The following is a 27,698-nucleotide window of genomic DNA, read 5'->3' as shown; positions in this document are numbered from 1 at the left end:
AAAAAAATACACATGAAAGAAAGTCATATTTTTCTTAAATAACCTGTTCCAAATGGGATATATGTGGCTGTTGACCACCAGATGACTTCTCAAACCTTGAAGTCAGATTGAAGCCATTTTCATTTTCTATTTCAGAGTGGTTTTCACCAGGCACCTGCTTTATATCTTAGCAACTGCCAAAATCTTAAGGATAAGATGTCATCGAAAGGAACATAGCACTGTCTAATGTTGAAACTGTGAGCTGTCTTAAACTAGTTGTTTACATGGTATCTGACAATTAGAAAATTAAAAATAATCCATGGTACCTCTGTGAATTTGCTTTGGTGCCCTAGCCTTCTGCACACTTTTTGGAATCATAGTAAAAACCCTTACTACCCTAAAATATTATTGGGTCAACACCATTGTCATCTCCTGGGAACTTGTTAGAAATGAGGACTCTTTACCTCCACTCCAGATCTACAGAGAATCAGACAAAATCTTTTAGTGATCATATGCTTAATAAAGTTTGAGTACACTAGGATGTTTAGACCAAAGTCCATCGGGCAAGGCTGAATTACTTTCTTTAACACACATCTCACTTTCCAGTTGTTTTCATGTCTTTATAGAATGTGTTTCCCTTCCACCTGTACTAGCTTTACCTCCTTCTCCTTTATGTCTGAAAGACTGAGGCTCACACGTTCTATTAATGTGTCCTTTGTTGGCAGCTTTCTACATGAATCCTTCACTGTGAATCTAGTATGCAGTTTTGTTGGCAGCTACCATGAATCCTTCACTGTGAATCCCCCAACTGAAGAGAGATAATTTTGATATAGACATTTTTTTTCTGATGAGCTTTTTAGTTTTTGTTCTCAGAAGGATCTGTTATTTTCAGAGGAGCTATGTGGAATGGTGCATCACCGTGACTTTGATTTCCTTTTACCTGATGGCTGATAATGTTGAGCATCTTTAACATGCTTGTTGGCTGTTTGTATATTTTCTTTGGGAAAATACCTATGTCTCTTGGCCATTTTAAAATAGAACTATTTGTCCCTTGCCAGATAGATGACTTAAAAGATCTTGCCTCCCATCTGTGGGTTGTGTTTTCATTCTTTTTGGTGGTATTTTTTGCAGCACAAAGTTTTACATTTTGATGAAGTCAAACTTACCTATCCTTTTTCTTTGCTTGCACTTTTGGTGCCACATCTCAGAAACCATTGATTTATCTAAGGTAGCTCTAGCTTTTAATTTAGGTCTTTGGTCCATTTTGAGTTAATTTTTGGATATGGAAAAGAGTGACATTTTTGCGGCCATTCTTGTCCATTATGGTTTATTACAGTATATTGAATATCCCTGTAGTATACAATAGTACTTTGTTGTTTATCCATTCTATATATATAATAGTTTGCATCTGTTAGTCCCAAACTCCCAATCCAGCTCCCTTCTCCCTCCTATGGCGACAAGTCTGTTCTCTGTGAGTCTGTTTCTGTTTCATAGATGAGTTTTATTTGTGTCATATTTTAGTATTTGTCTCTTTCTGACTTCACTTGGTATGATAATATCTACGTCCATCTGTGTACATGCAAATGGCCACTCTTTTTATGACTGGAAATTGCAACTCACTCCAGTATTCTCTGAAAAATTCCATGGATAGAGGAACCTGTGGTTGCAAAGAGTCAAACTTGACTGAGCAACTGAGCACTACTACATATTGTATTGTGATTGTGTGTGTACATATTTAGTGTGTATATATACAGTAGATTATATATATTTATAATATATATTATATATTCTATTGTGTGTGTATATATACATCACCTTTATCTGTTCATCTGTCAGTGGACATTTAGGTTGTTTCCATGTCTTGTCTATTGTAAACAGTGCTTCTATGACTATAGGGGTGCATGTATCTGAGAAAAGTGACAATTGAAAAGTAATAGAGATCTTATAAAATTATTTTCCTTTTTAAAAATATCTTTATAGTTATAAATTCAGTTGATATTCCTTCACTGACATATTACAGGAAATGGATGTTTGTTGTTCAGTTGCTAAGTTGTGTTCAACTCTGTGACTCCATGGACTGCAGCACACCAGGCTTCCCTGTCCTTCACTGTCTCCCGGAGTTTGCTCAAACTCATGGAAGTTTGGAGGAGTTTGAATAGTAACATCTCATGAAAAGAGGATGTTGACTGGTATTAATAATACAGAGTTATGAGGGATAAAGATAAACATTTATTTAAAACTTTATGTAATAGTTACCCAGAGTTATTGGTACTCTGTTCTTATGTGTTGGTTTTGGCCTTAGCAGATGTTTCTTAAAGGATGGTTTTGAGCTAAAGTAATAATTATCAACTTAGTAAAAGTTCTAGTTGCTTAACGGCTCAGTGGTAAAGAATCTGCCTGCCACTGTAGGAGATACGGGTTTGATCCCTGGGTCAGGAAGGTCCCCTGGAGAAGGAAATGGCAATCCATTCTAGTATTCTTGCCAGGGAAATTCCATGAACAGAGGAGCCTTGTGGGCTATAGTCCATGGTGGGGGGGGGGGGGTGGCGGTTGTTGCAAAGAGTTGGACATGACTAAGCACCTAAACAAACAGTGATATCTAAATTATTTCAATTAATAATTCCTGGCAAAGGTTGAGAAATGCTGGATTATCTGAATCCTAATGATTCAAATGGTGTAACTGGGTGCATATTGATGGTTTGATTACGATTGCAGTTTTTATTGTGGTTGAATACATATAATGTAAAATTTGCCATCTTAACTTGGCAAAACTTGACTTGGCAAAACTTAACTATGTATTATTTTGTAATACATGGTTCTATAGCACTAAGTACAGATGACCCTTAAACAACGTGGAGGTTAGGGGTGCCAACCCTCAATGCAGTTAAAAATCTGAGTATAACTTATTGGTCCCCTGTATCTGCACTTTCTCCTATATCCATGGCTCCACACTCGAGGATCCAGCCAGCTGCAGATCATGTAGCACTGCAGGATTTACTACTGAGAAAGTCCCACATATAGGTGGGTCTGCGCAGTTCAAATCCTTATTGTTCGGTGGTCAACTGTATATTCATATTGTTGTGCAACCAGTCTTGAGAACTCTCTTCATCTTGACAAAACAGAAACTCTATTAAATGGCAATTCCATTCTTCCCTCCGCTTCAGCCTGTCAGCTGTCAAATTTGATTATTCTAGTACCTAGGGCTTCCCTGGTAGCTCAGCTGGTAAAGAATTCACCTACAATGCAGGAGATCCTGGTTGGATTCCTGAGTCAGGAAGATTCCCTGGAGAAGGGATAGGTTACCCACTCCAGTATTCTTGGGTTTCCTAGGTTTCTCAGATGGTAAAGAATCTGCCTGCAATGTGGGAGATCTGTGTTTGATCCCTCCGTTTGGAAGATCCCCTGGAGGGCATGGCAACCACTCCAGTAGCCTGGAGAGTCCCCATGGACAGAGGTGCCTGGTGGCTACAGTCCATGGTGTTGCAAAGAGTCGGACATGACAGATCGACTAAGTACAGCACAGCAGCAGATACCTCATATAAGGAGAATCATATATAGTGTTTATCTTTTTGTGGTAGGATTATTTCACTTAACATATGTCTTCAAGATTCATTTATGTTATAACGTGTCAGAATTTCCTTCCTTTTTAAGGCTAAATAATGTATGTGTACACCATACATTGTATGTATATGCCACATTTTGTTAATCCACACATCCATTGGTAGACATTTGAATTGTTTACACCGTTAGGCTATTGTGAATAATGTGGATATGGCCATAAGTGTACCAATACATCTATTTGAGTTCGTGTTTTCAGTTCTTTTGGACATATACCCAGAAATGGAATTGTTGTATCATACAGTAATTATATTTTTATGATCATGATTGTGTTTTGAATTTAGTATGATTTTAATGTATCTTATTGTCTAAGAGATTAAACTCGTGATATGCTTTGATAAGGCAATGGTACCCCACTCCAGTACTCTGGCCTGGAAAATCCCATGGATGGAGGAGCCTGATGGGCCACAGTCCATGGGGTTGCTAAGAGTTGGACACAACTGAGCGACTTCACTTTCACTTTTCACTTTCACGCATTGGAGAAGGAAATGGCAACCCACTCCAGCGTTCTTGCCTGGAGAATCCCAGGGACGGGGGAGCCTGGTGGGCTGCTGTCTATGGGGTCGCACAGAGGTGGACACGACTGAAGCGACTTAGCGGCAGCAGCAGCATGCCTTGATAAAAAACAAGAATATATTTATACACTAGATTTTGAATTGAGCATCCTGTAAGAAGTTCTGGGTTTCAAGTAGGGCTTCAGTTTACAGTAATATATTTCCTTTGCTTAAAAACCCGTTTGCACTAGAAAGAGCGTTATGCTGATGGGTCTAAAGGTATATGAACAAGTAGGTGGCTTAGGCCTTTGTAGATTAAAATTCTATTGAAAATATTTAAAGGAAAATTTAATTATTTGCAATTGTTCATAAATACATTTCAGTGTGGTATTAAGCAGTTTTGTGAAAATACCTAGGTACTTACATTTTAAAACCTGCCATTCAGAATCCTTTTGAGTTGACAGCTTTCAGTGCTAAAACTTGATTATTTTAAGTGAAAGCTTTCTAAACTAGAATACTAATAAATTTGAAGTTTATTAATTAAAAAATCAGTGTTGAATGATGTCCTCACATTCTTTTAATGTATATAGTAAAGCTGTATGATGCAGTGTTGAAATCCTGTTGGATGTTTTTGGTTCTTGCCTACCTTTCTCTTTTTTACCAGTAGCCTTTTTTTGTTGCTGGCAGTGAGCCTGCCTTAATAGCCTCATTTCCCTAATTTGTTGTATATAAGCTAGTATGGTTTGGAAATACCCAAGCTCAATGAATAAAATGGAGTAACTGTATTTGTGAGTGAAAACTTGGTCCTTGTGCGTGACAAGACTGCCAGGGACTATATTATATTAATGGACTCCTCAGATTTTATTACATACTTAACCTATTCTCTGAGTAGGTGGTTTCTTATTTCATGAATGTCTCATTATTCTATCTAGAATTCTACTCGAGTCCCTCTACTCTTTTATTCTGGTAGAAAATAGAATAAGAGAGTTATCCTTACCAAATTATATATGGCTTAGAAAATATAAATTGCTTTTTTTTTAATCCCCTTGTCCACATTTTATCAGTTGGGTTAACAGGTCTGATAGGTTGGTCTGAATCTAGCACCTTTGCATCAGACTCTATTGTTAGCTGATTCATGGAGGCAATAAATTAGTATAAGCTGTTCAGTTCAGTTGCTCAGTTGTGTCCGACTCTTTGAGACCCCACAAATTGCAGCATGCCAGGCCTCCCTGTCCAACACCAACTCCCGGAGTTCACTCAAGCTCATGTCCATCGAGTCGGTGACACCATCAAGCCATCTCATCCTCTGTCGTCCCCTTTTCCTCCTGCCCCCAATCCCTCCCAGCATCAGAGTCTTTTCCAGTGAGTCAGCTCTTTGCATGAGGTGGCCAAAGTACTGGAGTTTCAGCTTTATTGAGCATCAGTCCTTCCACAGAACCCCCAGGACTGATCTCCTTTATAATGGACTGGTTGGATCTCCTTGCAGTCCAAGGGACTCTCTAGAGTCTTCTCCAAAACCACAGTTCAAAAGCATCAATTCTTCGGCGCTCAGCCTTCTTCACAGTCCAACTCTCACATCCATACATGACCACAGGAAAAACCATAGCCTTGACTAGACGGACCTTTGCTGGCAAAGTAACGTCTCTGCTTTTGAAGGTGCTATATCTAGGTTGGTCATAACTTCCTTCCAAGGAGTAAGCATCTTTTAATTTCATGGCTGCAATCACCATATGCAGTGATTTTGCAGCCCAGAAAAATAGCTGTTACTAGAAAAAAAACAAACAAAGGTAGTTATGAGATTTTTGGCTCCATTAATATATTTGGCACTAGAAGGTTGTATTTTATTATAAATATCTCTCGAAGAATTTCTAAATGTAGAATATGAAGAGACCTTTCATGTTTTTATTTTCTTAAATAGCATTTCAAAATTTAAAAAATTAATATATTTTATATATATGAGAAAATTTTGTTCACTATCTTATATGTAGTTGTTTAAGCCGATTCATGTTTCAGGTATTGTTACTGGAAGGCCTAAATCTGGCAGCCAGAGTAATGTGGCACAGAATCACAATTTACCTGCCATACATATTAAGCTTAGCAGATTCAACTATGCATCATCTTCCCTCTTTGTATGTTTAGATTTAAAAACTGGATTTTAGTTAAAGACTTTTAATTTTTGAAGTATACGAAGTACTTGTCCAATATTCCTCAGCTTCTCAATCTCCTATTAGATTACTAATCCTGTTTTTCTTTTGCTCAAGTATAGCCTAAGGGAATCATTTGCCAACAGAAGTGTTTTCTCAGGTGAAGCACATGGGCGGGGGAGAGTGGGGAGCCTTGTGTTACCCCACCCCCCAACCCATTTCAGGAGGGGATAATTGTCAGAGTAACAGCTGTTCTGCCATCCTCGCCCTTGTTGATGTAGCAGCAATGTGCAAGTCTGTAAAGTGACCATTGGGATGCAGGCATGGAAATCCAAACCAGCATTTTGGTTTTGATCCCAACTCAGATGTACAGGGTTATCAGCAGGCTACCTTGATAATCTGTTCATCAGGTAGTTATATATTAAAAAAAATTAATCTGATTATTTTACAACAGGGTTTTTGAGACTTGTAGTTTGGTGCATTGCTTTGCTTTTAACACGGTTTTCCAGTTGAATTTTCTCATGTATTTGCCAACAAAATACACACACAAACCTCATAGATATTGCTGGTTTTCCTTTAATTTCTACGTATTGTACAGTGGATGTATATTGTCAGAGATCCTGCCTGTCTTACACACTAGTAGGTATTTAATGAGAATAATAGGAAAATAATATAGTCTTAAGATTTTTATGAAAGTGGCCAATGTATGGATGATAAAAATGCAGTAAAGTTACCTACATATAGGTCAGAAGTCTATTGATCTTCATTCGTTCACACACTCTGGTGTAGTACACTCTCCATTCCACTGAAGATTGCTTTTTATTTCAAGGTAAGACTTAGTCCACAGTGAAATACTCTGTAAACACAAATTACTTTCAAACTTCTGTTTACAGGAAAATCTGATAACAGAAGTAAAGTTTTTTAAAGTATAATCTTCCTTCCTTTATACAGTGCTTGATTAAGTTGAGGGACTTCTGTTTGGTTTCACTTTTCTCAAAAGTTGCAAAAATTGTTCTTTGCCTAGGAAGATGAGAAGGTGCCCACTGCTCCTGATCCTCCAAGTCAGCATTTACGTGGGCATGGAACAGGCTTTTGCTTTGATCCCAGGTAAGTTCTCTCTTTTCTGTGTAGAACTGGGATTACCAGTGGTTCTCAAGGTATGGTCCTTGAAAGTTAGAAATGTGTATGAATCAGACCTCCTGAACTCAAAATTCTTGTCGTGGGGCCCAGCACTATGTATTTTAGTGCCTGTCAGATGGTGCTGATACACGCAGCCCTTTGAGAGCCAGTGCTGTGAACTTGGGTTGGTAAACTGAGTGAGCGCTGTTGGGAAATGACAAGCTCAGTTAATCTGTATAGTTTTACAAAAGGCATATTATATTCTGTTAGTTAACAATTGAAGAATTCTTGTCACTGAGCCTCATTAATTGTATTTTTTCGATTTGATGAGAAAAGGTTTTTGTCAATCTAGTTGTAAAATAAATTTAGCGGCTTTATAAGTGGGTTACACAGTTGTCAATAGCAAGCTTTTAGGACCAAGAAAAAGAGGTTCCTGGAGTAACTGAAGAGTTTCAAGGTAAGCTGATACTGATATTAACTAGATAAATGCAGTCTTACCATATCTGAAGATGACTGCTGTTAGAAATCTTATCAGACATGTAATTCTTTCATTTTATTTCCTCAAGCTTTGATGTTCAGAAGAAATGTCCACTCTGTGAATTAATGTTCCCTCCCAACTATGATCAGAGCAAATTCGAAGAACATGTTGAAAGTCACTGGAAGGTGTGCCCAATGTGCAGCGAGCAGTTCCCTCCTGACTATGACCAGCAGGTGTTTGAAAGGCATGTACAGACCCATTTTGATCAGAATGTTTTAAATTTTGACTAGTTACATTTGTATTAGGAGTTAATAATACAGTTTAACAGTTGAAAAAAAAAAATCACCTCAAGGAGCACTAAGGAGACCACAAGGTGTCACTTCCATGTACCCTCTAGCGCACTTTTTGACCAATAGCTACTTTGAGTTTGGTGTTACTAGGGTCAGGGTCAGTCTTTGGCTTAACACTATCAATAAATGTAATTTTAACCTCTGTTACTCTTACCTGCTTAGGAAATTCTTCTGTGTTTGTATATTTATTTCCCATTTTGCAAAATTATATGAATGAAGGAAATAGGGATTATTTTAGTGTTACCACACTGGGGAAAAAAAAAATGTATAGTGTTATTTAGCAGAATATTTACAAGATTGTTGACCTTGTTGCTTAAGCATGACTTAAAAATTATGTAGTAAAAAGAATTTATCATAAGTCTTGCAAAGTAATTCTTTGAATACAGAAACTTCATAATTTAGCCCATGAAAAAAATTTTTAATCCTCTTTAGAAAGGGAGCTGCATGTAGAATGAGATCACATGTTTGCAAGATTGCAGTGATAGCAACTGTCCTTTTATATTTGAGATGTTTGCTTTAGGAATTAATAGAAAGCATATTTTGCTAATTTTATGACTGAAAAACTTGAGAATACCTGAATAATTATTTTAAAGCCATCCTAAAGTTGTATTTCTGTCTGATGGGGAAATGGAACAAGATATGTTGGTGTAATTGTTTTATATTAAATGATCTACTCAACAGTGGTGGTTGTGGTATAAAAATCACAGAAAATGTATTTTTTTTCCCCTCATTTTCCTGATAAGAGTAAAAAAATGTTCTCAGTGATTACACATGTAATGCATAAACCCAAATCAAAGTAATGTATTTTTTATGTCTTTGATGTGTATAGTATTGACATTAAAGTGGACACATTTTTAGAGGTATGTAATTTCACTCAAATCTATTTGTGATCATCTTGAATGTCTTTTTGGTCCTGGGTCTTAAATTTTATGAAATATAGTACTCTTTTAGAATATAAATGTTAATTTAAAATAGACTTTTTTTGTTTTTGTAGTTATTAAAATACTTAAGCTTGTCTTAAGCATACTAGTTATCTAAGATACTATGAAGTGCTATATGTAAATTGTATATACACCATCTGACTTGTATTTGTGTATCACTGAACTCTTGTAAAAGGTTTGAGTCTGGGGCAAAACAGTATTAGGCAGTCAGGTGCCAGATGTTAGGACATGGCAGATCTGGGATGCTGTTGTGAGGAATCCACGTTTTAAGCTTCAGGATAGGTTATAGGCTAAGCAGAATATACTCAGGTAAAATATGTTCAACAGTAGGAACAGTTAATAATTGTAGACCATGCTAACCTAAAAGTATACTTTGAATAGTAGCTTATAGCCCCAGGCTTATAAGTAGTTTACTATTGATAGAAAAAACAATGTGATTCATGCAAAACATCGATGACATCTACATGTGTCAGCTGAATGCAAAAAATGGGCACCCTAAAAGCAAGGTACTGAATGGATATTCGTTTCTGTGGCAAACTGGATACTGGCCTTGATAATGGATGCTAATGAAAATAAAGAGCCATGTTTATTTTGGGTCAGAGGCAGTTTATTTTAAATGTGATTTCATTTACAAGCAGCTTTTCTTGACAGGAATTTTATTTAGTTGCCTTCAGTTCTAAAACAAACCTCTGTTGCTTTCAGACTTAATGTGCTCTGTCCCGAACAAAACATATGAAAATATAATTTAAAGCACAGTTTTCACAGACACAATACAATACATTCACTATACACGGTATAACAAAATATTCCCATCCTTACCTGTTTAGTAATACTGTCACAATGAATAAGTAAATAGAAACTGGAATTTGTTTTATAGTTGAAAGAAATCTAACATGCACAATGACTAATGACTGTTTAGCAGTTGAACTACTGACCCAGCCTACAAGTTTCTTGCACTAGAAGGAGCAAAGCTAGATGACGATTGTTGGCCTAAAAAAATTTTGGTCAATTATAGGTAGATATGAAATAGCCAAGTAGGGCCTTCTTATGCACCAACTAGTTGCTTCTCATGTCTGGATCACCCTTTAACACAAGGGTAACACTGTACGTTCAGGACCAAGACTACTCTTAAGAGATCCGAGGAAATTTTTAGAGGGCAGTGTCTTTATAAATACGTTTAATTCCCTCATTATGAGGGATTCACAACTTAATGATAGAGAAGCTTACCCATCTGGCTAACAATTATCTTCCTTTCAGAACATCTGAAAAATTGAGGAGGGACACCTGCTTCCTCCCATCTGTAAGACTTTCAACAGATGCAAACACAGGAAGAAAGTTATGTTTTATAAGCATTTCGAGTTTGATTTTCACCAGTTTTGTGGGCAGTTAGCCATCTCAAAGCAATTTTTATTGCATAATTAGACAATTGGTAAACTCATGTTTAAGGAATAGCACTTGGGAGAAATGAACACTCAAGGCATGATGGTATTGTTGGTAAGAAAACTTCAGGAACGGTCCAGACATAGTTACACTCTTAATGGGTCATGTATTAGTCACTCTTTGACCACCTGCTGCAATAAGCACTTAATTGTCAATAAGGCTCAATTTCATATTTCAGCAAAATGTCTTATAAAGCTAAACAGACGTTTCCAATGAGAATACAGGCATCTACAATGTGATGGAAAAAAGTGCTTTTAAAAAAATTCTAAAAACACAATGAGCATGAACAGGTGATAGGGGTCTTAATAAAATGTTCCTGTTTGAAACGTGCTTGGAATTTTCTTATTTGCAACCCACAGGTTGGTTGGGCAGTGGTTGCAAGAATTGGCAACACATAAAACATTAATCTGTTGGCAATAGAGAACTACAAAGTGCTTTAAAACTTCACCTAAAGATGAAGATAGAACTAAATTTTACACACAAAAAATTTGCACTTAAGTATTTCAAAGTGTTTCCTAACAGATTTAAGGGAAAAGTATTTAACTAAACTAGTATCTTGGTCCACAGATATCAATAGGCATAAATTGAATCCCTTGCACCCAGCAGGCACTCAATGAATGTTAAACTAATGAGTGAACTGAATAGACTTTTGTACAAAAATGCTATTTTATAACTCTAAAATGATAAGTCAGATGGCAAGATTTTCAGCCTTTTAAAGGGCAAAAGGATTTGCACAATAATATAAAACACAGAAAGCACACCCTTTATGTATGTTATTTAAATATGAAAATATTTTTAGCATATTATGTTAAACATTCTTATTTATATTTCCATTACCTAAAGTCTTTCTACTCACAAGTACTAACTCCATTATGTAAGGCATGGTAACCAGTTGGATAATGAAGGTATTATTTTGGTTTTGAACACAATGAGTTGATGTGTTGAAAACTTCAATCACATTATAATCTTGGGGGAAAAACCTCAGTGCTAGCCCCTTCTCCCCCCTCCCCAACTGATATCACTGCAATACAACTAAACAATATGCAACATGCCCTCAATTTTAATCTTGGTTTGGGGAAAATGTGCTGAAGAACCTAAAACTTTTTGTTTTGTTTAGCACCTTATATCAAAGTAATGAAAATGGGTATGATGATTACATGTGCAAATGTACAAAATCATTAACTCTACAAAGATACATCATTCCAAAATTACAGAAAAAATTTAAAGCATGCATTTAATTCTTTAAAGGGTTGCTGAATGCTTCCCCTGAAAAAAGGTGGCTGTTTTCAAAATCAGCAACTGCTGGTGAGGATTTCTTGGCACAGTTACGACCAGCATGTTATTGCTGCATCTTCCTGATAATCTCAGCCGACACCGGGGGATGGAAATTGATTGTGTGATGCCGCAGGCCCTGAGCTGTCTTGTAACTCTTACCACAACGACATTTGAATGGTTTACGGACACGAATCTGTGTTCTGTGACCATTCTTAGCATGGTACTTTATGCCATTCACATTCTGTGGAGAAGACAAAAATATCATCTGTTAAATGGTGTCACCCAATTGTCTGATGGGGGAAAACCTTAGTGTGGGTCTGACTGCAATTGGACCTCTCTCAGATGGCAACTGTATACAGAATAGGCTTTCGTTAACGCCAGTTGTGACCAAAGCCGTCCAGTGTGTTCACCGTGGTCTGTGCCCCAAGGCCATTTCAGGTAGGCTTCAGTTACTCTGAAAGTACTGAGTTTGAGTTTTACATAAAATACATAGTTAAGACTCACGGACTGTACAGGCATTGTCTGAAGAATGTTGCCAGTGAACAATTATATAAATCTATTCAAGATAGCAAAAACAAAAAATCTAAAGAAAGAAAACAAAGGTTAGGGTAATAAAAGTTCAAGATGTATAAATTCTTGACGGGAAACTCAGCATGTCTTGCTCCCAGCCAATCATGATAATTCCTACCTTAGAGAATTTTTGTTCTTTTTCTACTCTGCATTAAGCCTGCATCTCTGCCCATTTAAATCCTGCCCCAGTAGTGTGTTGTTAAGCACCTGTGGGCAGACAGGACTCTGCTTTTATTTATGTACCACATTCCAAACATATATTGAACTTTGAAAATGTCAGTTTATGAAATTCTTAGCAACAGAAGACTTCCGAACTTCAAATTGGCATATAAATCCTAAATGATACATGAAGTATCTGCATGCTATCTGGATTTCTGTTCGTTGGTTTCGCTAGCTCACATTGCACATTCTATTTAAGACGTCATGCCTAGAATCACTATACATTTAACCAAATGACTTTTCTTTTACCCAATTAAATGGCAAGTAAACAGACTTGGGGCATTTAGTAAACTGATGGAAGATCTATGGAAGAACAAATGGCAGAGGCGGTACTGGAACACAGATCCCAACTTTCAGGTCAGCTGCTGTCAGGTTGAGCAGTAGGGGAAAGAAGAAAAGGCTTGAGTTGTTGAGCATCGATCACCGGAAGAGCGGGCTATTTTTCAAAGTATTACCCGAGTGTAGGCCCATTGAGCCCAGTCCTATGCCCAACTAAAGGATTCCAACATAACCATCTTCTATTTCATAGGATGCCCTTGTCGAGCTCCCAAAGAAAAGGAACAAACTGCTGTTGTTTAATGAGCATCAAGCACAGTGCCTGGCACATAGTAGATGCTCCACAAGTATTTGAGTGTATTTGTTAGAACATGCTTCATTCTGGAAGAAATTCAGAGATTTGCCATGAAACAAAATATGTTCAGTGGTTATCACTATATTTCCCTATTGGAGATGCACCGTGCACATTAATTCTTTTTAAAAGTCCTATGGAAGAGAATCCTTTTGACACTGTGGAACTCAGGGGTGACAGATAGCAACCAGTTGTCTATGCTTAAAAAAATCTTGTAGGCTGTCTGGTGAGTTTAAGCTCAAGGACAGACAAAACTTCTTCCCTGAAGGCCCAGCTGTCAGCCTTCTGCCCCTTCAGCCCTTGTGGGTCTTGCACTAGTCCCTGCATGCAGGGTGAGGAAGCCCTTCACTTGCCTTCTAGAGGCATGCCAGCAACTAGGCGATTGCTGTGGTAGGGTGTGGAGAGAGCAGTGACCGTGCAGAATCTGACCCATTAAGAGAGACCAACCCCTTGCCGCTCCAGCTATCCCACCAGGAGCCCAGGCACGTGGATAAAGAAGCCAACTTGTGCATCTAGCCCCCAGCTAGTACCCCACTGCAGTGGCATGAGAGACCCAGGTGAGAGCCACCTAGCTAGGGCCAACATACAAAGATAAGCATTGTCTATCAGCCCAATAGTTAATGGAGTACCTCAGGGTTGTTGCTTCCTGTGGATGAGGAGTTACTAAAACATTTCACAGGGAACTTGTAAGAAGGATCATTATAAATCCAGGTACCCCTGTGTGTTTAGCAACTCCAACAGGACCAGAACTTAAGATACTCCATCCAGGCTGAGGTGGTTTTTTTTTTAAGTAAGTGAGGCAAGGTGTGAAACTAGAAATTGCTAAAGCCATGAGAAACCTGTCCAGTGTGAATCCAGATCTGGAGTTCAGCAGGGGAAGGTCATGTGCAGGGTTGAGGTGATTCCAATAGAGTCTGTGGTCTGTACCCAGGTGGAATGTAAATGCTGTGTTGTGTGTGGCTGTGAGACTGATACATACATTAATTTTACTACTCTGGAAAAATCAAGAAGCCAGCTACATGTGTGGAAACATGGCAGCTCTGGGTTGACCAAAGAGCCTAAACTACCTTACCAACTCTCTCTCTTTGTTGCTGTGACTTAAAATGTTCACAAGTGTCATGGGACAACCTTATCACAGATGTTAGTTATATCTCTAATCAGATGTAACATTTCCCTATCTGTTCATTCACAGATAACTATGGGAACTTCACTTTGCAAAACTCCAAAGCTTTGCTGAAGCTCCTAACTGCAGAGATCCTGAAATGAGTTTGGTCTTTCAAAAATATTCACAATGACAAAAATAAATAAATGTCAGGCAACTTGAAATTCTTATTAAATCCTCTGATCCCTGAAAAGGAGAAAGAGGATTAAGCTCTGACACGGCAAGGCACATTACTAACAGAACTTTTCCTCATGCCAAGAACTTGATATCTACTGTCTGTTATTGAGCACTCAGGTTTTAACTAAAAATTGACACTCAGAGAAGCTGACTTGACCAGATCACGAAGCTGGTAAGTGACAGAACCAAAATGGGAACCCAGGGATGCTTGGCTCCAGAGCCCCTATCTCCCCCAGAGTTCACGCACCTAACGTGCTGTTAATTAGCAGAGCCAGCTGGTAGTCCCTGAAAAATTCTTAAAAGTTGGGATGGACTAGGACACTCAGTCTGGAGAAAACTGTCTATGACTTACAGTGATCTGACCCAGGAAGGGGCACGGCATAAGGTACAGAGGAGGACCTGAGGTGGCACTGGTTCTTTTCCATGCCAGGAACTCCCTGCCTGCTGAGGGAACTGACCCAATCGAACAACAAAATTCTACTCCAAATCAAATCATGAGAGCTAAAGTTAGGACACCACACACTGGGCCACCATGCCTTAACTATTTGATCTCTGTCGGTATTCAGGCTTGTGTAAGTACAATATGTAATGTGTACCATAAAAAATCCTAACTTTCAGCTTCCTGTGAACCTTTATGTCCTACACAAAGGAGAGGATGAAGTCATTTGGGTATCTGATGTGGAAGAAAGATGAAAAAACCAAAGCTGGGCTTGGAGATGGTGCAAGTGTTAGTTGCTCTGTCATGTCCGACTTTTTGGGACCCCATGGCCTGTAGCCCGCCAGACTCCTCTGTCCGTTGGATTTTCCAGACAAGAACACTGGAGTGGGTTGCCAGCTAAGTTAAAGTTAAAACAGTGAAGGCATGTGGAGCAGCATGGTGACACCCCACCCGCCCCAGAGACGGCACTGCAAGTCTTCCTCTGTCGTACTTGACATATAGCAGCACATGGGATGTCCAGGGCAAGTCAGGTGGGAACCAGGTCTTTTTTCTCCCATGGTTATTACTGTAATCTGTGTTCAGTGTAGGTAATTGTAGACATTGAGAAAGTAGAAGCATAAGAATGTATAACAGAATCATAGTTTAACATCTGAGGTATTACAGTATTTTTTGCTGTGTATACGTGTGTGTGTGTGTGTGTATATATATATAAATACACACACATACAGTTTGGATTCCCTCATCAACATTTTTTGAAAATAGCATAAATTTCTAGGGAAATTATGGAACTGAAGAATTTGGACATTTTTAAAAGCTCTATTTTCTGCCAAGTTTTATCCAGAAAGGTCAGTTATGCTCCCACCAGGGCTTCTAGGGGGACCCTCAGGAGAGGCAAGGAGATTTAGATCCACTGAAGGGGAGAAAGGCTCAAGTGTCCTTCTTGGGAAAATCTGGAGCTACATGTGTGCTTGACTGTGTATCTACACAGATGCCAGAGACCAAGCTTGCTTTATGCTGCTGAATGCTGTGTTCTCTGTGTAGCCGAGGACTCTCAGAGAGACTTTGTGCAGAACCAAGATGGATGGAATCAGTTGTGCTCCTGGCCTGGAATGTCTGCGAGGAGCACAGAAGAATGAATCGTGTTGTGGCTTTGGGGTTCCATTGGTCAGTGGGGAGCCCACATTGCCCCCCTCTTCCCCCATGCATTCTGTCTTTGTCCCTTTATCCTTAGGGTATTTACTTAATGTTCTGGACGTGAGCTACATGCAGAAGGGTCTTTGAGCTGTAAGCACTTGGGCTGATAAGATCGTAAGTGCTCTGCCAGTCGTGTGAACAGATGAGGTAGAAAGGTCAGATGACAGAACTTTAGGATGGGGGGAACTTCAGTCTGGGAAGCTGGTAAGGGCCCCCACAAACATTGGAGCTGTGCTTTGAGAAATGGGAATGAAATGAGGAATGCTGACAGAGGAGGGAAAGGGGGCATTTAGAGGCGAAAGAATTAACATGGGAAACCACTGTACTGCTGCTCCTGCGCCCTACTCTATATGAAGTCTGGGGAGTTAGATGCTCATCTTCTCTCAGTTCTGCAAATGCCAGTGAAATGGTGAGAACAGCTGATCCTGAGTCAGTGCCCAAGAGCCTCGTGGATGAGAAACCCCCTGCTAGTAGGCAGGGCAAGGAATGAGACATGTCTGAAGGTAGCCGTGGGGATGAACAAGATGGCAGCCCTTGTGGATTCTGCCTGACACCACAGTGCACTAGCTCATTATGCCCTCCTCTCACCAAAATCCAATCCAACAACCATGCAGTAAATAAGGTGAAATAATTACACTAGAGAACACCACTGCCCTGCAGCCAGTAACTTCCCAGGAGAAAGAGACTAAAGAGTTACGTAATATGACTACCTTTACCTCAAGCAGCTGGTTAGGAGAAGCAGTTATGCATTTGTTCCTGTCCCATGCACCATTACCTGGTATTCTGGACCAGGAAAGGAAACTTTCCTTTTCACACTTCCCTCATGGAAATCACGACCACTAATTGCCACCCGTGTCATTTGCCAGTCTGTGGTACTGAAACAGGCAGCCTCTATAGCCCAAGTTTCATGCAATTTTCTTTGGGCCTTAGATGGAGAAAGAGCACTCCCCCAAAGTCCTCATCGACCTAGATGCAAACAAACTGCAGGAAGGCAGAAACTACTGGAAATTCAAGAAAAATAGAAGCAAAAGAGTAATGACAAGAAAATAGAAATGACCAGGGGAAAGGGATGGAAAAATGAAATGAAGCCAGAGGTGGCAAAGAGAGAAGGCTTCATCCTCTTTGGCCAAAATAAAGGGTGGAGCTTACATTCCCCTACCTCATTTTTTGTTTTTCAGTCAGTTGCGGTCTGGGTTATTACTTTGCTCCCTCTTTTAACTTAGCTGATGTGTAAGACACCCCTAAAACAGTGTTTGGACCCTTGAGAGAAGGCAGCAAGACAGCGGAGCATGGTGCACCAGCTCCTGAGAAGCATGGAGGGCAGGCAGGATACAAGAGCAGTGTCCTTGTCCAGCTTTCTCCATTTTCACATAGAGAAAGAAGAGAAAATCTCTTTCTGCAAGCAGAGCTGTCCTCTGGGCAAAGTAGCTTCTTGAACAATCCCTTGGGCTCCTGGCTTCCTGAGGTAACCATTTCGTTCTTTTCCTGCCCCCACTCCACTACCACGATGCCTTCTGACCCACAGGAGTGTACATGTGCAGTGGGGGCACGGCACAGTCATCAGGACACACTTATGGGACCGCACATCTCCATCGTGGGGCCTCACCTAGACTTTCCATGATCAACATTTAACCGTGTTCAGAGTTGGTGAAACCCTGAGCCACTTACCTGCGATACATTTGTGTTTTATGCTTTAATATCAGCAGCAGGTAAAAACTACTGAAATAATCGTGTGTGTGTGTGTGTGTGTGTGTGTGTGTGTGCAGAGACGTACTGAAGAGGGAATAGTACAGGAAGTGCTTTTGCTATCATATTTTTCAAGCCTTTCTTTACAAATAGTCAATCTGCTGAACTTTGGGGAAATTAGCATCTCATCACAGGCACCGAATGTGTTTTTTAGTTTTTTCACAGTTGGATTTAAAGAGCTGCTAATGCTTCATGGGAAAGTTTGCAGATTTGTTTTCTTGTAATGTCCTCTGGACCCGAATGTGTGGGTGTTTCTCAGTGTTTTGTCCCCTGGAGTTTTTCTCAACAGAGAATTTAGTGCCCCTGGCTCCCCTGACACCCAGTCAGGCCTGCAGAGACACAGGTTTTGGCCGTCTACAGAGACTTTGCTGAAGCTAGAGCTGATGGTTAGGTGTGAAAAATACCAAAGGCCCCCTTTTTCCTCATCTCTTCATGCCATTCGGGGCAAGTGGGCAATGGCTTCCTCAGCTGGAAGAAAATACCCTACAACATTTTCCAAAAGAGCTCTGTGAACCGTCTGTAGGCTTTTAAGACTTCAAAGTGGTCTCTGTGAACCACCTGCAGAGCCAGCCACTGGGAAAGGTGTTTGGCAAACAAATAAGTGACACATTTGATATTCCGCCTGTTTTGACATGAATTTGAAGAATATCAAAAACATGATTCTCCCACAACAACAACAAAAATCTCCTTCCCATACAGATCAGCAAAGGGAAAAACCCACCCAGAGACCAGAGCTAGCCCTGACCTGAGGGCAGCCACACACCCAATCGGCTCCACAGAGGGAAGCACCTCTCCCCAGACTTGACTGACACAGGGCTTGCCATTTTCCATCTGGTTATGCCAAGCGAGAGGGTATTTCTTTTACCTTGTATCTCTTTTTACATCCAGGAACTGGGCAGGCAAAAGGCTTCTCCTCCCCTCCGTTCATGCACATGGAGCTGAGGATGGCTTCAGAGCTGATGGCACTCTCTGTGGTCCAGGACTCGTCGCTATCTGACTCCTCATAATCCACCTCTTCCTCGTCGTATTCGCTGCCTGCAGGGCCAGAGCAGAAATCAAGGAGCGTCAGGAGCGTCCCTCTCACCCTAACCCTAACCCTAGGACAGGAGGCATGGCAGTGAGGGGACAGGCAGCTCCAACTGCCCTGGAAGAGGACATCTAGGGCGCCAAGGGACTGCAAGGGCATCTAGTCCCGAGGACAGCCCTGAGGGGGAGGGTATCTGTTTTCCCATCAGAGAGCCCAGGGCTCATGGTAAGGAGTTAGCTGTGCAAGAACGTGAATGCAATTCTTCAGCAAAGGTGACTGCAAAGATGCTGAAACCAAATATAACCGACCACGACAGACAAACCCCTGTCCCAACACACACACGCACATACACACACACACACACGATACACATGACACTCCAATGAACAGAATCCTGTCCCCTTAATTTTCATGCTTTATCACCATAGTAAATACAAAAATCTGTGGGAGGGGGTTACATTTTACACTTATTAGGTATTTACACTTCAGTGGGAATTCATTTCAGATCTTTTCCTTTATAAGCTGAGCTGGGAAGACCACGAAGAAATGTGGCACTAAAGGGGGGTTACCCCAAGCTAGGGAGCAGGGGGCTGAAACACCCAGAGCTCTGAGCGCACAATGTCATCATCAGAATGCAGGTCCAGCTAGAGGAAGACCCGACAATTCCCTACCACACCTGTCCCCAGCGAACAGCACCTGCCTTTCAGTACACACCACCTTTCCTGGGAGGGAGGGCCGGCTCAGCCACCGCAGCACAGAGCTCAGACGCATGCCGGGATCCCCTTGTACCCTGAGGTTAAGAGCTCTGCTCAGAACCGAATTAAAAATCTGCCTCACCAACTTCTGCTCAGCATGGAGGGGATGGAGAACCACTTCAACAAGCAACACCCCCCCCCTTTTTTTTAACGAGGTCTACAGCCATTTATGTGGAGTTTTTGCACAATACAATCCTGAAGGACATAATTCTACAGATCATAAACAGTGTAAAATAATATGTTGACAAGTTCTAATGCATTTACAAGCCTCATGGAATAAATAGGAATTATAGCACAACATTAATAAGAATTATATGGTAGCAATTACAGTTGTGAAAGTCATCCCCCAGGTGTGAAGCTAAATTGCAGCAGGGGCCTGCCTGGGTGCTCACCATGGGCTCCCTCTGCTACATCAATTATTTCAACACCAAATATTGGCACTTTTATTGGGTTTCATTTTAATAGGCATTAATAAGATTGTTTGAAGAGCCAGTCAAGCCAGGAACAAGGACGCCAGCATGAGGTGAACACTTAAAAGGATCCAGGAAGGGAGGAAGGGACCTCAAGGTGAACGAGGGCCTCGTATGTTTTAGGCATGTGAGATGCGTCATCTCATTTAACCCTCTGGTGACCCAGTGAGGTGAGGATGACTGTCACACACACAAAGAAACAGCACCGTGTGGTTCAAGAGCTTACACATTCTCAGTTAGCGATCAAGGGAGTCAGTTTTCCCCAGGTGACGTTTTCCTGGCCTCCAATGCCAGCAGCTCTCTGGGGCGGGGGGGAGCGGGGTGTTTCTCAACCTCCATGTTTCTGGTCCTCCACTATCTACCACTCAGAATTCAAAGCAGCCTGTTTAGAAACTCGGGCGGTGCAGAAAAAAATAACCAGGCCAAAATGAGGCTCTGGCATTCAGTGTGGGTTTCAGTAAGCCCCGCTGTGTTTGGTTGGAGACCCCAGGGATCAAGACAGCACAGGGGTGCCACTCTGCTGAGGCCCTGAGTCGGTCTGTGAGCAAATCTCAAAATCTGTTTTCCAGTAGGGCACCGTTTAGGACATTTTACTCTTAAATGCCACATGCCGCTGTCCTTTAAATTGCTTGTTAGAAAACTATAAATGCTGTTTCGCAAAGCTCTTCCAGTAGGACTTGAGAAAGTGAGAATGACTAATTTACCCATCTAATTGGGCTAACTTGTTAACCTGAATACTGAAAATTGCACAACATTTACAACTGGGCACAGAGGGTGGGAAAGAAAGCCTCAGACCAACCGAGGGCTTAATGAAGCCCAGCAGAAGATAAAACTTCAAAACTCCTCGGGATCAAAAGGGGCCAGGCCTGAGGGATTGATCCTGTAGACACAGCTGCTTGGAAACCACGTGGCATCCAGTCCCAAGTGTTGCAGGAAGGGGGACCACGAGTCACCATCCACGTCAGGATGCCTTCGCGAGTATAGGCGTGCTCACACACCACAGGGTCCTCTGGGTGCTTTGTGAAACTGCCTGCCTGGCGTGGGGATCGAGAAGGATCTGTTTCTGCTGAGTTCTGTCCTGTAACACAAGCTGAGCAGTGCACGGCCCTGGGTTCGTGCCTTGGCTGGACAGTCAGCTGAGTGACTACCTGGCCTCTTCTTTCTCTTCTGTGAAATGGGGGAAAGACTCTTCCCTTCAGTTTAACTGAAGGGTTAAAATTAACGTTGATAAAGCACCTGGCACAGGAAGCCATAGTGGGTGCTCAAAAAATAAGACAGGACCTTCCTGGTGGTACAGTGGGTGGGAGTCTGCCTGCCAGTGCAGGGGACACGGGTTCCATCCCCGGTCCGGGAGGATTCCATGTGCCGCAGGGCAACCGAGCCGGTGTGCCACAGCTGCTGAGCCAGCGAGCCTGGAGCCTGTGCCCCGCAGTGAGAGAAGCCACTGCAGCGAGGAGCTCGTGCACCGCAACAGAGAAGCCCCTGCTAGTCACGAGAGAAAGCTCTCGTGCAGCAGTGAAAATCCAGTGCAGCCAAAAATAAATAAAAACAAAGACAGTGTAATATCGCTTTTGTAATAATACTACCCTATAATATTACATGTAAAATGATACTGTTTTTTAGAAAAGCCTGTTGTGAAACCAAACAAAAAATAAGAAAATTCAGAGGTTTGGGAATCTCCAGCAGAAAAACTACAAGAAGGATTCCATATCACAAGAGAGGCATGGTGCTCACTGAGGACTGTTCATGCACATCTACAGGGGCCAGGCTGGAGCCCATGTGATCCATGGTGCTGCCACAGATAAGCTGTGTGGCCCCAGGCAAGTGATGTAACCTCTGAGCTTTAGATTCCTCATCTGTAAAATGGACTGATAATACTACAACCTCTTAAGGTTGTTGTGAGGGCCAATTGAGTTCCTGCTTTTAAAAGGATTTAGAACAGACTGAACAACAACATTTACTAATATATTACTGTGTAAAACAGATAAGCAAATAAAAGGATGAGGATTAAATAGTTTAATCAGTTCAGTCGCTCAGTCATGTCCGACTCTTTGCGACCCCATGGACTGCAGCATGCCAGGCTTCCCTGTCCATCACCAACTCCCGGAGCTCGCTCACACTCATGTCCATCCAGTCAGTGATGCCATCCAACCATCTCATCCTCTCTGGGCCCCCTTCTCCTCCTGCCTTCAATCTTTTCCAGCATCAGGGTCTTTTCCAGTGAGTCAGTTCTTTGCATCAGGCGGCCAAAGTACTGGAGTTTCAGCTTCAGCATTAGTCCTTCCAATGAATATTCAGGACTGATTTCCTTGAGGATGGACTGGTTGGATCTCCTTGCAGTCCAAGGGACTCTCAAGAGTCTTCTCCAGCACCACAGTTCAAAAGCCTCAATTCTTCGGTGCTCAGCTTTCTTTACAGTCCTACTCTCACATCCATACATGACCACTGGAAAAACCATAGCCTTGACTAGATGGACCTTTGTTGGCAAAGTAATGTCTCTGCTTTTTAATATGCTGTCTAGGCTGGTCATAACTTTCCTTCCAAGGAGCAAGTGTCCTTTAATTTCATGTCTGCAGTCACCATCAGCTCTGATTTTGGAGCCCAAGAAAATAAAATCTGTCACTGTTTCCTTTGTTTCCCCATCTATTTGCCATGGGGCCGGGTGCCATGATCTTAGTTTTTTTAATGTTGTGTTTTAAGCCAGCTTTTTCACTCTCCTCTTTCACTTTCATCAAGAGGCTCTTTAGTTCTTCTTTGCTTTCTGCCATGAGGGTGGTGCCATCTGTGTATCTGAGGTTATTGATATTTCTCCTGGCAATCTTGATAAGTTTAATAAATATACATAATAACATGAGAAATATTTTACTTAGTAAGTGTAAAGATTCCATATCTCCTTCCTCCACCTTATGGACTGTCTTGTGTACCTACTCTGGAGCCCACTGCCCTTCAGGCCAGCGGGAGGGGTCAAACAGGCCCATCACTGCCAGCTTTGAGCCCATCACATTGACGTGAGCTTTTTGGATTGTTCCAGGGAAGCAGGATGGGGTGTTAAGGAATGCATATGCTCATTCATTAAGCCTGATCTTGGCTGAGCAGGTGATCCTGGAGGCACGTGTGATCTCTGTCCTGTCAGTCTGGCAGAGGTGGTGCTGGGCTCCAGCCAGCAGAGGGAGGACCCAGAATCAAGTCAGGCTCCTGGTTCTGAGCCCTCATCACCCAGAATCCATAAAATGTTCATTTCTGCAGCATTTTCCAAAGAAAAAAATTATAAAGCATTCGTCTGTGTAAAAAAGGAAAAAGACCCCCAACACCCATTCTTGTAGCTGGGAGTGATTGGGGCAGGTAGGTGTGAGGAAAGCATGCGAGTCGCAAGAATAATTCACTCCCTGGACCCAGAGCAGGTGTCTGGGGACGGGCTGGCAGGTGTCCTCTCAGAAGCAGGGTTGGGGAACAGTGAGTTGGTGAGTTGGAATTTTGCAACAAGAAGGAACTTGACAAGCCCTTGACTTCACCCTCAAGTTAACGTCACAGAAGTGAGAGGTGTTCGGTGGTTTATCTCACAGGTCTCTTTCTCCAGGGCTGCTGGCTGGGGACTCCAGCAGGGTAAGTCTATGCTGTGGCACGAGCACTGGTTCATCTGCATCTCTCCACCCCCGCCCTTTCCTTTCCACAAGTCAGCTCTAAGCCTGGGCAATGCCAACTGAAAAAGACAAGTGCTTAAGCACAAAACAGAAAACCTGCCACAGGCCAGCAGCTCTCCCCATGCTGACTCTCTTGAAGGGTCGAGAAGACGGCATTCTCATGACTAAAGGGAAAGCCTGAAGGCCTTCAGTAGGAAAAGCAGATGAAAAACCCACAGCCGTGGCTTCTTTAGAGCAACGGTGGCTGTTCCTCCAGAAGTGCCAGGCTTTCCTCTGGGCTACTGCACCTGAGAAGGCCGACAGCACAGGGGCAAGAACTGCAGAAACAGCGCCCTTGTATTTTAAAACGAAAACCAACTGGTGAGATTTCTGCTTTGGATGAACTTGCTCTCCTAGGAGACAGAACACCCGCAAAGATCTGCATCCCAAGGACAAAGGTCAGAGGACTGGGATGCTGGGGGAATGTGCCGGGGGGATTTACAGTGGGGATTCAGCCAAGCAATTATTCTGTTAGGATGATTACTGTTTTCACTGATGCTCCGGTTACAAAGTCCCATGGCTTTGAGGCTCTGCCCAACCCTAGTTCTCCCTTAAGCACTTTCATTTTTACTGCACTAATGGGCACGATATGAAGCTTTGAGGGATGCACAAAAGCATGATAGCCAAAATGCCGGGTTTCTTTTAATTTGGCCTACTTTTGCTTTAAATCATTTGTTCCTTAACTTCTAGCAAATACTTCCATACCTAAACTTACCTGTGCCTACTGGATTTAATAAAAATTGCAGCTACCTAAGAATGAGCAAATTTTGCTTGACACTTGCATTCTCGAACTGGAAGAAGTTAGGAGATGCCTTTGTCATTTAGGTGGTGGTGGTGGGGTGGCTCCTGTAAGCCTGGAGTGTGGAGACGTATTTTTCATGGAACCAACCTTTGTTTCCCCAGTTTTGCAAAGGGGAGAGTTGGGGTTCAGGAGGTGTGGGACCTGTCTAAGGTCACCCAGTTAGAAACAGGCAGGCTGGACTGGTACTTGAGTCTTTGGTTTCAAAGCTTGTGCTTTTTGATTTAATTTTGAATGGAATATCCCTGACTGACAGAAAGATGTGACACACAGAGCGAAGCCCTGGAAGCCCTGGAGAGGAGCGGGAGGGAGTCCAGCATGGGGTGTGGGAAGCCCAGGGCTAGTCTCAACCTGAGTGTGGGGCCTGCCCTCCTGGGTGTTAGCATTCCAGTGTTGCAAAGAAAAGCCCCATGAGTTGATTTTTTCAGGCTTTTCATATTCTTAGGCATCATTAAACAATTTACAAGTAACTTTACCAATGTGAGAATTTCTACAAGAAAATTAATTTCACCTTGCATGGTCACAGGTGGGCATTGGCAGCCACTAATCTTTCTCAGGTCGAGCTTTCCATTGTCATCCTCCATGGCTGCACAGTCCCCACTTGGGGGCCGGAGGCGGGCAGGACAGTGATTGACAGAGGTACCTTTGGATGGGTGGCCCCAAGAGCTCATGCCAGCATTTCATTTGCGGAAATGAGCAAACCCAGTGGACAGGATTTCAGAGGGCAACTATATTCTACAGGACTGCGGGAAGAGTCTGCCTGGGTGTCGGCCAAGGAAATAAAAAGTTGATTTCATGAGTTACATGAAAAGACAAGGGGGTCCAGAGTGCCTGTGCACACTTATATCCATATCCACCCACCTGGGCGAGTCCCCTTCATGCCCAGGAGCCAGCTGAGTGCCTCATTCGCCACAAGGACCACCTTACATCTAGCCCACTTCCCTCTAGACTCTGCCCACCACCCTCTGTCCCCTGCTCACCTCTCTACTCTGTGATGATGGGCCCAAACTCATTCTAGCACCTATAGTGTTCTCGTTCTTTGTATTCATAAACAGAGTGACATACGGATAAAAACAAGTCAACCTTTTCCAGAAATCCAATATGCCACAATTTTAACTCAGATCGTTAATATTCATGCACAAGTTCTAACTGCAGTGACAGCAAACCAAAACTCTCTTGGGATGTCAAATTCTGGCAAAGACATTAGCAAAGCGTTGCCTTTCTGCCTTATAGAATTAGAATTATAATTAGCTTTAATTGGTACCGACCCACTTTATATGAGCTGAAGCAACAACAGTCTAAATGAACTGACAAGTGATTACAATGGAAGACACACTTAGTGGTTCAAGGGACCATCGCCAAGTCTCAAAAATTCCTGACCACCTTGGTCCGCCATCACCGTCCTAAGGGCAGCTGACCCTTATTGGGGGCACACTCATTTAAACCTCGCAACAGCCCTATGAGGCTGATACCTACTACAATATCTTCATTTTATATACAACAAAGGCTCAGAGAGGCAGAGTGCCTTGTCTAAGGTCACAAAGCTCTTCCGTGGCAGAGCAAGGGTTCTACTCTAGCCATCTTAGCTCTAGAGCTTGTCTTCCTAACCTGCCTATGGTCCCACTAATAACTTGAATCCACCCGAAGGAAAGTGCACATCTCTCAGTATGTTCAAACGCATGTCACTGAACTCATGGTGGCCTTGAGAGTACTTGGCACACCAAAGCCACACAGTATGTATTTGTTAAACACACAAAGGAAAGGCAAAGATGAAACAGGCCTCCTGACACCAGGTCCCTGCTTTCTAACCACGTAACAGGGTTGTGTGTGGACACTGCAAGTGATGAAGGCATTGTGGAGACGCACACGCAGCTGTGTATCTGACATCCAGGGTCTGCCACTTCAAGACAGATGAGATGCAGAAGTCCAGTCCCCCATCACCTTCCATTGTGTTGATTTTTGACAAAGTGAGAACCACGAGTTGATGATGTGGTCACAGGCAGCCGCACTCCTGCTGGTACACTCGTAACAAGGGGAACGTGGGAGGGATGTGGAGGCTGCCACCCCCAAACTGGCCAGGACTGCACAGCCCTGACTGCCGCCCAGCCACCACGACGTGACTGCCATCACTGAAGGGCTGAGCAGTGCTCGGAAGCTGTGACCCTGCTCCTGGCTCCTTCCTTGTCACTCTCACTCCACAGCCCATGATTGAATTAAGGTTAAGATCTATGGAATCTTAAGCTCTATGGAAGCCTTAGGGTTAAGGTGATGGAAATCAGCTGCTTCTAAAAACTGGGTGTTCAGATTTTAAAACAACTCCACCAAGCAAGCGTAAGAAATCCTCTATTTGAATAGGCACATTTCCAGAAAAAGATGTAAAGGGAAAACTAACCGTTTTCTTATCAGTGCTTTCTTATTTTGCCTCCATCCTCCTCTTCTTTCTCCTTGAGGCTTCAGAGAAGCCTCTGTTCTTCTCTCACCCGCTCAGTTTGCAGTCAAGCCCCTGCAGTTTGTTCCTGACTGAGTTTTGGTACCTAATTCCCCAGCTCTCCATCTTGGTGAGAAGAGAAACAAACTACCCCCAAAGCACAAGAAAACATCTTGTCTCCTTTATTGTTCTCATATTCTGGCTATTTTTCAGGGAAAACAAAATGAACAATAAGAAACAAGGACGTCCCTTCAGTACTGCAAGGATCTCAGTAACATCGCCGCCCCACCTCCCACCCACATCAGCTCCGCTATGTCACTTTGAGGGGAGATGAAAATGGCTCTTTCCCCTGAGCCTTCCAGTTGCTGCTCGAGATTCACTGAGATTTAACATAAAGGTTTCTTGTCACAACAGGCAACTCTCAAGACCTATTTCCGATGCAGAGTCCCAATGTTTTCAAATTGTGACTCCTAAGTGGGCCGTGAAGTCATTTTTGTGGGGCATAATTAGAATTATTTTTTTTTTAAATGGACAGAATGGAATAGAAAGTATCAGAGTATAAGATG

At 42.2% G+C, this 27,698-nt stretch overlaps 2 protein-coding genes across 10 annotated transcripts in view; one reads left to right on the top strand and one right to left on the bottom strand.

Moving 5' to 3' along the window:
* Positions 1–9,717, top strand: part of TAX1BP1 (Tax1 binding protein 1) — an 83,130-nt gene extending 73,413 nt beyond the window's left edge. For all 6 annotated transcript variants that reach the window (XM_006066080.4, XM_006066078.4, XM_006066079.4 and 3 more), the window contains 2 exons: positions 7,260–7,342; positions 7,921–9,717. In XM_006066080.4, coding sequence (XP_006066142.3) covers positions 7,260–7,342; positions 7,921–8,122 — 285 coding nt within the window. In that variant the 3' untranslated portion in view covers positions 8,123–9,717. The remainder of the gene's footprint in view (positions 1–7,259; positions 7,343–7,920) is intronic.
* The window catches only part of JAZF1 (JAZF zinc finger 1), a 331,823-nt gene continuing 313,833 nt past the window's right edge, over positions 9,709–27,698 (bottom strand). For 3 of the 4 annotated variants that reach the window (XM_006066077.4, XM_044946709.2, XM_045166419.1), the window contains exons 4-5: positions 18,839–19,008; positions 9,709–12,079 (exon numbers count right to left, since the gene is read on the bottom strand). In XM_006066077.4, coding sequence (XP_006066139.1) covers positions 11,903–12,079; positions 18,839–19,008 — 347 coding nt within the window. In that variant the 3' untranslated portion in view covers positions 9,709–11,902. Of the gene's footprint in view, positions 12,080–12,142; positions 12,993–18,838; positions 19,009–27,698 lie in introns of those variants that run through there. The other variant, XM_044946710.2, reaches the window with a different exon arrangement.

The sequence above is a fragment of the Bubalus bubalis genome, chromosome 8 (genome assembly GCF_019923935.1).
Source record: "Bubalus bubalis isolate 160015118507 breed Murrah chromosome 8, NDDB_SH_1, whole genome shotgun sequence".
In the NCBI taxonomy this organism is placed as follows: domain Eukaryota; kingdom Metazoa; phylum Chordata; class Mammalia; order Artiodactyla; family Bovidae; genus Bubalus; species Bubalus bubalis.
The sequence above is the reverse complement of the archived record's forward strand: the minus strand, read 5'-3'. Positions and strand labels throughout refer to the sequence as shown.